Genomic DNA, 12,156 nt, shown 5'->3' on the forward strand with positions numbered 1-12,156 from the left:
CATAGTATTTGTGTCCCCATCCCATTGATTTGGCATTTGAGTGCCAAGTCATACCAAAGCCTCAAAATTCGAAACCGAATGTTAGCAATGAACCCCTGGTTAAAGCAAAAATTAAGTGCGGCCTCTCATTTTTGTTCGCAGGCCTCGTCTGGCAGTCACAAAACAAACAAGGCACGCAAACACATTCTTGTGGTTCCATATTTCTGGTAAATCATCGCAGGTCGCATTCCTCGTTGAAAGTCATGTTGCTGCCTGCGGTGCAGCCGAAGGCATCGGCGAACTTGGCGAACAGCCGAAGTGGCACATTGCACCAGTCAGCTTGGCTCGGCTCACCCATGCTCGTCGTTTCACCTTCCCGGGCTCCACAGCTGACAAAACAAATGGCCAGGAAGAATAGCTGGTCGGCAGTGTAGTCATTGAAGCCGCTGCTCCAGTCGGGATAGCCGGGGCTCGCGGCGAATGCCTCGTACAGAGGCCCTAGTGACGCTGCTGCGACGAACAGAGCGTACAGGTAGTTCGCATCAATGTCACGTTCGAACGTGACCCCCTCTGATGTCGTCGCATTAGGAAGGCCTTGTAAGTAAGCCTCCCTAACGCACTGCAAGATGTTGTCCTTCTTGTCCTGATTTCCCTCTTTCAGATCTCTCCTCAGCGAATGATGAGAGGTAGGTCCCGTTGGGTCCACGGCAGCCAGCAACTGCCGGGCAAGTAGCGAACCGACGACACCGTAGTTGACGCTCTCGTACGCGCCCGTCGGAAACACGGTGTGTAACATGTACAGATCGGGAAGCACGGCCGTGTAACGCGCAAAAGATGTGTCGTGTTGCCTCCAGAGATCTGTCCAGTACAGGTCGCCCGAGGTGCGCCAGGCCCACGCTGTCTTATCCACTACGGAAGCGACCGGTAGAGGTGGTTGCAGTAATCGAATGACCTTGTCCCAATAACGAAACGGGATTCGACTTAGGTTATCCCAGAAGTTGGCGCTGAAGTCGGGCAGGATTTCAACCTGTCCGGGTGATCCATCGCTTCCTCCAGTCTCGCCGGTCAACGCTATTTCGTATGTGATGCTCGTCTCGTTGAGCGACGTCAGCACCACAGGCCGAGAGATGTCGTTAATCCAAGACGCGCTGCTCAGCGACTTGATTATAAACAGCTTCAGTGAGTTGAATATCTCATAGACCTTGTTGACACGTGTGGCGTCAAGTAGCTGGTTAACATGTCGCGCAAACAGGAGCCTCGGTGCCAGATAGTTCACGAGTCGGAAGCACACGTCAGGGTGGTTAGCTGCAAGGTTTTTCTGACCGCCGTAGATGAGAGTAGCTAGCGAGTTACTCATGAAACGGCCCAGGACTTGCACCACTGAAAGACCCGCGAAGTCGAGCAGGTCCGTGTTTTGTACGTCAGTCAGGATTCGCCCCAAGGCGGCCATCTCGCGTTGGTTATGGACTTCAACGGAAGTAGAAGATATTAATTTTGGTTCTGGCTGGCTTAGGTGCTTCCGGACCATCCGGGCCCATTGCTCGCCCGAGACGGACGGAGTAAGTTCTTCGGCGAAGCTTTTTAGACTGGCGTAGTGCGCCCAGGATTCCTCACGTCCATCTGCTTGACTCCCTGCTAGTTTTTCGAGGATATCCCGCTGGAGTAGATCTAGTGCTCGGCAGTGCATCCTTTCAGAATTTGTATTTCTGCGTTTTGTCATGGCTTCCCGCAGATCGCAGATGTGATCCGCATTGCTCTTACGAAGCCTGCGTTCCTCGAGGAGGGCTCGAGGGCCGAGAACGAGAAAGGTGTTGGTGATCATCAACCGTGAATAGGAGGGCGTCGCTGCTTTCTGGGATCCTCGAGACGTCTGACGCTGTTGCTCAAAGTGGATGTAAAAGAAGACCGGAAGATGCCAATTCAGAGATAGGTCGAGTGACACGTCTAGGACGTTAGCGCTCTTGTCGATCTCGGGCCAGGGAATACGACGCTCCTGGAGGAAAAGCCGGAAGTCTCCTAGCCTATCCGATGCCGACGCGGTGACGCAACTCTTGTACAACATCTCCGCCTTCTCGTAGTTGTCTTGTTCCGTCGGAGGTGGACTCGCGCCCACGGCGTGTCTCATGGCCGCCTTCCGGAACGCCAGCATTGAGTCTTCGAGGTAGGTAAGGCCTCCGGACGCAGGGCGCCAACGGTCACACACGTACCGATGGAAGTCATCGCACGGGTCTCGGGAGGCGTTGATGGACGATTCCAAGGCCCGCACATAGGCTCCGCACGACTCCGCCCAGCAGGGGATGCGATGTCGTGGAGGGGTTTGATGCGGAAACAACACCACGGCGACCAGCAGCAGCAGCGCGATCACGAAGCCGCAAAAGCAGAGCGCACTGCTCAGGCCGTGACACCAGGTGGTGGTGCTGCGATGTCTCGAAGTAGGCGTGATGGGAGGCGGAGACTGGACATGGGAACATATGAAAAGAATGGCTGGTTGGTTGGTTGGTTCATAGGAAGGGAAAGGCGCAGTATCTGTCACACTTGCTCTGTGGACACCTGAACCGCGCCGTAAGGGAAGGGATGAAGGTGGGAGTGAAAGTGGATAGAGAGAAAGGGGGGCCGTAGTGGAGGGCTACGGAGTAATTTCGACCACCTGGGGATCTTTAACGTGCGCTGACATCGCACAGCACACGGACGCCACTTCGTTTCGCCTCCATCGAAACGCAGCCGCCGAGGCCGGGATTCGGTCGCGTATTCAGACTCGCTTAATTCAATGTTATGGCTTACTCGAACTGGCTCATTCACTAAATCTCCAGAATGTGTAACAAAAAAAAAAAACGTGCCTTAAGCAGAACCCCACACAATTTCAACAAATTTTCAGTCCGACTACTTCTAGTTCGGATATCACACTTTGGAGCATGCTATCAAATACTATGACGTCGAGGTCCGGGTTCGAACCCGGCCTCGGCGGCTGCGTATCGATGGAGGCGAAACGAAGTGGCGTCCGTGCGCTGTGCGATGTCAGCGCACGTTAAAGATCCCCAGGTGGTCGAAATTACTCCGTAGCCCTCCACAACGGCTCCCCTTTCTCTCTTTCCACCTTCACTCCCACCTTCATCCCTTCCCTTACGGCGTGGTTCAGGTGTCCACATAGCAAATGTGACAGATACGGCGCCTTTCCCTTCCTGCGAACCAATTATTATTATTATTATTATTATTATTATTATTATTATTATTATTATTATTATTATTATTATTATTATTATTATTATTATTATTATTATTATTATTATTATTATTATTATTATCGAGTTATAGTGAACGCTATTTTAAAACCTACAGGCTTTCCGGCACTCTTCCGGGCTCCATACTCTTCTAGTAACATCGGAAATCATTTGCGTTGTAAGTAATCACTCAGCCCTGCCACCAAACGCGACTCCAGTTTTCGCATGCAATAGCTCATAGAGGCGGATTCTAGAGAGGATGTTAACCTCCGTCCAAGGAAGGATTTATTGAACTCCTTTATCCAAAGGTGCAATACCTTATAGGAGGCGCCAAAGCCGCATTGTTTGCCGAAATAACTCGGTTATTCCGTCTACTTTTGACACATATCGAAATAAACTATGCGTCTCGTTTGGTGATCTTTCCCTTAAGCATCATTTTGAGTTTATGTTTAGCATCGCATACTTGTCGTTTGAATGCGGTAAGCTATCCATAAAGACCAACTTAAGCGTGTGCTCAGTCCCCGTATGCCAAAACAGCCTAAGTATAAAGGCCAAATCCAATTTGTCATCAATGCTCATGTGTCTAGAAAATTACTGGGGTGCACTTAAGCTTGTTCAGGTGAGTAATGTGGCAGAATTTCTCTTACTGCTGCTGAATTATGTCGCTGAGTGTTCGTTTCTGTACGTCTCTGCTTAATTCCAGGGTGAATGCTTATTTGCGGATCGCTGCCCTGGAGGCGCATCTTTTTTTGTTACTGCCGCCATTGTTCTTTCTGTCAGCGCCCCCCGGCGTCTTTACGCTAGACAAGGAATATTATGGACTCGTTCTCAGGAAGTTGGCGTAGTTTTTTGCGCGTTCGGCTGGGGAACGAAAGAACGGTTGTCCTCGGGTTCGAACCCGGGTATTCCGGACAGTAGTCGGCCGTCTTACCACTGTACCACCCCGGCGGGGCTTCGATTCCTGGCATGTACCCGATTTTGGTTTATGTTTGAGTGACAGTTTGTGCGGACACACTCTGGTGACACGCTTTGTCCACGCCACTGAGAAAAGGAATGATTGCGCGTAAAAAAGCTGCAGCATTATTTTGCGACCACTCACGTTAGAGGAAATCTCTCCGGAACTGCTGGGAGGACGATTGGGCTTCCAGTGCGGCGATCCAACAAGGATCGACCGTACTGTGTGGCCCTGGGACTGCGAAGGGGCCGGGCTGCTGGACATGGTGGTGGTGGACCCTTCGTCGGAACGGTGGCGGCGTACCCTCAGTGGCACTGTTGGACGGCTCCGTGGTCTCTGCTTAAGAAATAAGCCGACGCTTTGCAGGCAGGGGACAGGATGACACACGTAGAAGCAGGGACGGATGGCCGGCCTTCTTCTTTATCCTCGTCTATCTCGCGCAGATGGCGCGAGGCGACTAGGGGCGCGAGGAGGCGGGGTTTATCAGAAATTCACAATACGAAACTGGGGATAGAAATCAGCGCATAACCTCGGTACCACTTTAAGTGACGAGCTTGCTTCGAAATCAGCTGTCCAGATGAACTGGCGCAAAACTAACGTCACTGTAAGGGACACGGTAGCATGAATCAAGTGAAAAAAAAAAAAAACTACACACCGGTCAGCGCATAATGCAGCACCGAGTCAATTAAGCATCAGGCCAAAGGCGAAGCGAATCACGTTGTGTGACGTTATTCAGACACATCTATGCTTCTACAGCTGAAGGTCAAATTTGCAAAGCTAGATGACCTTGGGAGTTGCAGTTCTCCTAAAAAGCATAGCTCGCGCTCTTTAAAAATATCTGCATCACATTCGAATTTTACTGACGAATTGTTCACAGCCAGCTTATTATGAAGCGTGTTGAGAGATTGAATGTGCTTTTCTTTCTTTTTTTCAATAAACGAAAAAGAAAAATATGCACCTTACGCCTGGCCAGAGGCTTCATTACTTGGCTGCAACCTTTTCAAAACTTCTTTAAGGGAGCCTATCGACGTACTCTTGTTAGGAGCTTGCATGAAGCGAATCATTTTGGGTAATCCGCCATGACGTTGTCGTTGGCAGCAGACGACGCAGCTCGCTACTGCACAGCCACGTCTGCATGGGCGTGTATAATGAGCGCAGACGAGGCTGACGCGATCTGACAGGCCGCCTGCGGATTCTTTACAATGTCAAAAATACGTCTGCACTAGTACGAGAAGGCAAATGATTCCTCTAGCGACCTCGACGCGAATGGCATCACACGGGCCAACACACGCCAATCCGGGAAAGTATAAAACTACTCGCCAGAAGTAGAAGTCATGAAGGACGACGATGTCGACGGGCGGCCACAGGTCCAGACACATAGTGGAGTCAGTCGTTGCTACGACCTTCCCAGAAAGACAAATTGGAAGCTCAATTAGAGGGCCCAGCGGAAGTCGTTCACAGACTGTCCGACACGCACTGTCTAACTAGCCTGCCCGGAAGGCGAAAGATACAGCCATGGTGAAACCAAACGGCAATGCCGATGGCTTAAGTCGATGATCTGGTGTGATTGTTAGCGTCGGTGAGTCTGGCTTGTGTGTAATTTTTTTTCCTGGCATATGTTTACATTATTACCATTTTTTTTAATTTTGAACATTTTGTTTGTGTGAACAATTAATGTTCTCGTTGTTTCAAGTGCTACAGTAGTAGTAAAATAATGAAAATTATGATCCTATGAAAGCTTGATGGATCTCGCGGAGAAAGTTCTGACGCTTGCCGTCTTTGCGGCTGTGATTTTTGTGTTGTTCAAACAGATACTGTCTTTCCAGCGAATGAGCTGGTCTGCAGAGAGCACGAAGCCCTTCATAGTATTGACAAGAAGCAACGAGGAGCTGCAGAGACCGGCGGAGGCAGCCGAGCACCAGCAACAGTTAACCCAACCAGATCATCATGTATCCCTCTGCACAATGGTTGCTGACCTTTGTGATTCGAACTTCCCGAGCAACGCGATGGTGCACGCGTCGAAATGGGCGTCCGTTTTTCTAAGAACACTTCACGCGACCACCTCGGAGTTTGCGGAATCGGAACCACCCAGGACGCAGCGACGCGATGTCGCATGTCGGCAGCGACGGCAGCAGCTGCCCCAGTTTGCCCTTACAAAAATGTGTAATGAGTTCCTATTTTAAAGTAAATGATTATAGACATCACACTCATGAGGTATTTCTGGTGACTTCTGCTTTAGTTTCTCATGCATTGGTGATGAGAATTGGCCACCTCCTTTCTGATTAAGATTTGATGAGTATTTGATTGCTGACATTAATTGTGGCGTATAATTGAAATATTTGGGCGCATTTCTGCGTGAATTATAATGAATTTTAACTAGTGGTTTGGTAGAAATGAAGAATGTGTCGAATGACATTTCTTTTGTTTTCTTTGTAACATTACACAGGTGCTGTAGTAATGCTCTTTTCAACGCAGCGTAAACACCCATATTGTTCACTTTCTCTCAATGTTGGAACGAATCGGTAAACAGCTTAAATTCACCCTCTTAAAGCAGCAAGTAACAAGACGTCCCCAAAAGAGCAATAAATCTAGTAGAAATACATGCTACCCCGATGCACTTTCCGGATACGACTATCTTCATAGCCCGCACTTTTGCTTATATATCCCCAATACGAAACCCCCTGGCAAATGTTGGTGGTACGCTGGTAATAGTCCGAGTTTTGTAAAAGAACATCTCGCTTCATATGAAAAATTTATAGCGGACAATAACTGAGAGATTTAATTGCAACATCCTGTTAGGTAATGCGCATTAGTTTTATGCGAGCAATTGAAGAAATGCACAGCTGGTGCTTGAAAATGATATTGATCTGATGTCTTCATGCATCACGACTTCAGCTGACTTTTTACATCAGAAATGTAATTCCAAAACCTCATCAAGATTTTATGGTCAGTATGATGCAGAAAACCTGATGCAAAACTCATCAACAATTTATGATGTCGGTATGATGCAAGAGCACAACAGATGTTGCTTCGTGATTTATTTAACATGAGTCATCATGATTACATTCTAATGACATCAGAAATCCAATATTCATTTTTCTAAGGGCGTGTCCGGAGGCACGGTGCATAGAGGCGCTAACGAATTCGCCGAAAAGCGGACGCGCCTGTGTTTGGAAACCGCGCCGCGGCGCCTGCGTGTTAGCACCGAGAAGAGAGCGGGTCATCCCCCCCCCCCCCCCCCCCCCTCCTCGTGGAGAAGAGCGGTCCCCGCATTCCTTTCCCGCAGAGTGCCGAGTGCGCGAAGGGTTCGCGCGGGTGGCACGCGGTTCCGACCTCCAGCAAGCCTCCTTGGGCCCCCCATGCCTGTCTTTCCACGGCGAAGTCATCGCCATGCCGCAAGAGGGAAAGAGTGCGCTGGGAGGACGTTTCTGTTGGGCTGTTCCCGAAATGGACATTTCAGAGCTATGCTAGAGCTTCGTCAGGGCAGTTTCTTCCACATATTGCCAGTACAATGTGGTACCCCAGGATCAGTGCCGCTATCCTGACAAAGCGTGCATCTGTAACGTGACCAGGCAGACTCCCAGGCCTGTAGAGGCCTGTAGAGGCCTGTAGAGGTGCGTTTGCAAGGACGGATACTGGCGTTCCCTGTTCGGCGCCTGCGAGCCAGTTGATAGCTGCCTGAGCTGCAGGGGCGACCTTTACGCTGACTACAAGAGCTGTGGCAGCAAGTGTGTCCCGATCTGCAACCAGGTGCTGTCTGAGGTGTGCCCAGATGTTTGTGCGGAGGGGTGCTTCTGCTTGTCCAGATACGAGAGGTAAAGAAAGAGCGCTTCACTACTGTCGACGCCACTGGGATACCTGAGAAAAAAAATCTAGAGAAATGCAGAAAAGCAGCGGTGTGACGAAAAGAAAGAACTTAAAGGGAAAACAAGACAACAATGCGTAGGCACTTGTCAATTTAGTACTTAGCCGCAGACTTCGAGAACTGCTGCAGCAATCGGATTCCATTCTATTCGTAAGCTCCATTGGTCTGATATCGCACCGAAGATCTCCATGCAGATTGCCCTAGCCAGCAGCAGCTTTACTGAGAAGAAAAAGGGAGGGGATTTATGAGAAGGTTGGTCGGAGCCTTAGCCCGGGATTCCGTTGGCTAAGGCCGCCGCCCTCACTCTTTACAAGAGGGCTCGCCACTCCTCGAGGTCCGAGCTGGACAGGGCTGCCCCCCATCCTTCCCACGTTGGCTATACTGTACAGTTACTAAGTCATTATTATAATATGGTACAAATCTGATTTCTGCTCTCAAAATTTACAGTAGCTGTCTTATTTCGTCGGACTCGCGCCGACGGCGTGTCTGAAGTCCGTCTTCCGGAACCTCAGCATCGAGTCTTCGAGGTAGGTAAGGCTTCCGGACGCAGGGCGCCAACGGTCGCATATGTAGCGATGGAAGTCGTCGCACGGGTCTCGGGAGGTGTTGATGGACGCCTCCAAGGCCCGCACATAGACTCCGGACCACTTCGCCCAGCAGGGGATGCTATGTCGTGGAGGGGTCGGACGCGAAAACGACACCACGGCGACCAGCAGCAGCAGCGCGATCACGAAGCCGCAGAAGCAGAGTGCGCTGCTCAGGCCGTGACACCAGGTGGTGGTGCTGCGATGTCTCGAAGTAGGCGTGATGGGAGGCGGAGACTGGACATGGGAACATATGAAAAGAATGCTCGGTCGCGTATTCGAACTCGCTTAATCCAATGTTATGGCTTAATCGAACTGGCTCGTTCATGAAACCGCCAGCAAGTGTATCAAGAAAAACGTTACTTAAGGAGAACTCCACACATTTTCAACAAATTTTCAGTTCGGCTAGTCTAGTTCACATATCAAACTTTGGAACATACTTTCAAATACTATAACGTCGAGTTATAGTGAACGCTATGATAAAACCCGCACGCTTTCCAGCGCTCTTCCTGGCTCCATACTATTTCTTCTATTGAAAATCCGAAATCATTTGCGTTGTAAGTAACTAATAACTCAGCCCTGCCACCAAACGGGACTCCAGTTTTCGCAAGCAATAGCTCATAGAGGTTGATTTTAGAGGCGGTGTTAACCTGCGTTTAAAGCAGCAACTGGCGCAGAATACAAGTGCATCCTGCTCGAAAGACCGCCGTACTGGAAACTGCTGCTTTGTTCGGTAGGTGGTCTCGACTGCCAAATCTTCTTTCTTTTACACGAATAGCGGTTGACGTTACGCCATGACAACCTGTTCCACTTATAGGTCAGAATGGCACGAGGTCACTTGACATCGTGACAAACGTGCAGGAGTGATTCGCCAAAGCAAAACCTCGAATACTCAGCACACATCGAACACGTATGTTCAAAGTGAGTGCATCGCCATTGCAGCAAAATTATCCGTCGAAGTAAATTTTAAGTTTTTAATGCATTTTACGCTGCATGGGATATGCCACAACAATGGTGACCGCAAGTTGTAACGTTCATTTTTATCACCAGGTTCGGGACTTGCACCTCCGCAAAAGGGCGTCGTAATGAACTGCTCGCGGAATCTGAACAATCCAGGCAAGCAGTGGTGTTAAATTACTTCAACAGTTAAATTGTTCAGAATTTGCTACTACTGTATTGGCACGCGAATAGATCAGTAGTCCACATGGAAGGAGTTTTTGAACTCCTTTATCCAAAGGTGACGTTATAGGTGGCGCGAAAGCCGAATTTCTTGCCGAAATAACTGGATCATCCCGTCTACTTTTGACACATATACCGAAATAAACAATGCATCTCATTTGGTGGTCTTTCCCATAAGCATCATTTTGAGTTTATGTTTAGCATCGCATACCTGTCGTTAGAATGCGATTAACTATCCATAAAAGCCAACTTAAGCTTGTCCTCAGTGCCCGTGTGTCACAACAGCCTAATCATAAAGGCCAAATCCAAAAATTGCCATCAATGCTCACGTGTCATGAAAATTACTGGGGTGCACTTAGGCCTGTTCAGGTGAGTAATGTGGCAAAATTTCGCTTACAGCTGCCGGTTATGGTGCTGCGTGTTCGTTTCTTTACGTCTCTGAAGATTTTAGCACGCGTTTTGGGCTATAATCCAAGCTTAATCTGCCGATTTTAACACGCGTTTTGCGCTATAATCCAAGCCTAATTCCAGGCTCAATGCTCATTTGCGGATCACTGCCCTGAACCCGCATCTTTTTTTCTTACTGCCGCCATTGTCCCTTCCGTCAGCGCCCCACGGCATCTTTACGCTAGACAAGGAGTATTACGGACTCGTTCTCAAGACGTTGGCGTAGATTTTTGCGCGCTCGGCTGAGGAACGGAAGGACGGTTGTTCGATTCCTGGAATTGACTGGATTTTTTTTTCTATTTCTTAGTGATAGTTCGAGGGGACACACTCTGGTGGCGCGCTTTGTCCACGCCCCTGTGAGGTAAGAAACGATTTCGCATAAAAAAGCTGCAGCCTTATTTTGCGACCACTCACGTTGGAGGACATCTCTCCAGAATAGCTGGGAGGACGAGGGGACTTCCAGTGCGGCGACCCAACGAGGATCGGTCGCAATGTGTAGTCCTGAGACTGCGAAGGGGCCGGGCTGCTGGACATGGCGGCGGTGAACCGTTCGTCGGGACGGTGGCGGTGTACTCTCAGTGGCACTGCTGGACAACTGCAAGGTCTCTGCTTGAGAAATGTGCCGACGTATTGCAGGCAGGGGAGAGGATCGCACACGCAGAACAATCACGAATGGCCGGCCTTCTTCTTCATCCTCGTCTATCTGGCGCAGATGGCGCATGACGACTAGGGGCGCGCGGCCGCGGGAGTTTTCAGAAATTCACATTACGAAACTATGGATAGAAACCAGCACATAATCTCGGTATCACTTTAGGTGACCTGAACTTGCTTTAAAGCTTTTAGAGACAGTTGGAAAACAGCGCGGTGGGCCAAAATGATCGCCGATGTGGCGTGAGTTGAAAGAAAAGAGACCACAGCGCCCCTCTCCCCGGCTGCGGTAGATGGGTGAGGCCATAGAGCTAATACACCGGCAGAAATTTTGAAATATTATATTGTGTGTGTCTGGATTGTTAAATGATCTGTTTTGCAATCGACGCAAATTACACTGTTCTGCATTGTGTGATGATTTGGCTGGGCACGGGGACTTCTGTCTTGATGAACGCAAGTGCTGTAATACGTCTGCATAGGTTAATAATGGTTGTGGGAAGTCTGAGACTTCAGAGAAGGGGGTGAAGGGACCCCGGAAGAGAGAAACTTTGGGAGCTGTGTGCACATTCATTTCCCTCTACACCCTCACGGCCTTGTAACCAAACAAGCTCCCTGCGCGATGCACAAACTCCACACTGTTTCAGGATTTTGCAGGCTAGTGGAGCAATTCTTACACGCGTACAGTTTCTGCGTGCAGTCTGTAAATCCGTAATGACATATTCGGAATTAAGATGCGAAGCTGCCACGCCGACCGCCACATCTTCCAAATCTGCAATTTTTCCATTCCGAACAGAAAGTCTATTGATCGTCTGCCCTTGATGCACCGCCGATATTGTCGACACTCCTGTCGACACCACGAAGAAGGCTTCATCTAATTTAGAGTAGCTCGTGTCCATCGTCTTGGCCCTCGCATTTCACCTTGCTTAGTTGCATTCAGGATGCATGATTTTAGGGAGGGGCATTGTCCTAATCCTGCCCCTCCACTGCTTCGAAATGTCTTATCATGCTTCCGCAATCCAAGGGTAGCTGAGTTTAAGTATTCCAGCAGCTTCCGCCGAGCTTTTGTTCCTGTCAATCTGTCATTGACTTGAGAGGTGGATCTTAGTCAGCTCGTCAGTCGCATTGTGCGTCCTGAACTGTAGCAAAGCGCTCTGTAGATGTTTTCAGCGACAATCCCAGCGCCTTCTTGTATGGTGTACTAATTATCTCTGATTATCTTCCTGCTCCGTCAACCTCTGCATAATGTCTTAATCCCTTACAAATCTTTGCCGTCTTAACATT

The 12,156-nt window shown here is 49.3% G+C and overlaps 1 protein-coding gene across 1 annotated transcript; it reads right to left on the reverse strand.

Annotated features, from left to right (window-relative positions):
- Window positions 1-211: 211 nt before the first annotated feature.
- Window positions 212-4,416, reverse strand: LOC146173036 (neprilysin-1-like). Its single transcript, XM_084585105.1, has 2 exons — window positions 4,297-4,416; window positions 212-2,434 (listed from the first exon to the last, which is right to left on the reverse strand). Exons 1-2 carry the CDS (start codon window positions 4,414-4,416, stop codon window positions 212-214), a joined length of 2,343 nt encoding a protein of 780 aa, XP_084441231.1.
- Window positions 4,417-12,156: the final 7,740 nt, after the last annotated feature.

Source organism: Amblyomma maculatum, chromosome 11, assembly GCF_055883805.1.
Source record: "Amblyomma maculatum isolate TAMU_Amacu chromosome 11, ASM5588380v1, whole genome shotgun sequence".
Taxonomy (NCBI): Eukaryota; Metazoa; Arthropoda; class Arachnida; order Ixodida; family Ixodidae; genus Amblyomma; species Amblyomma maculatum.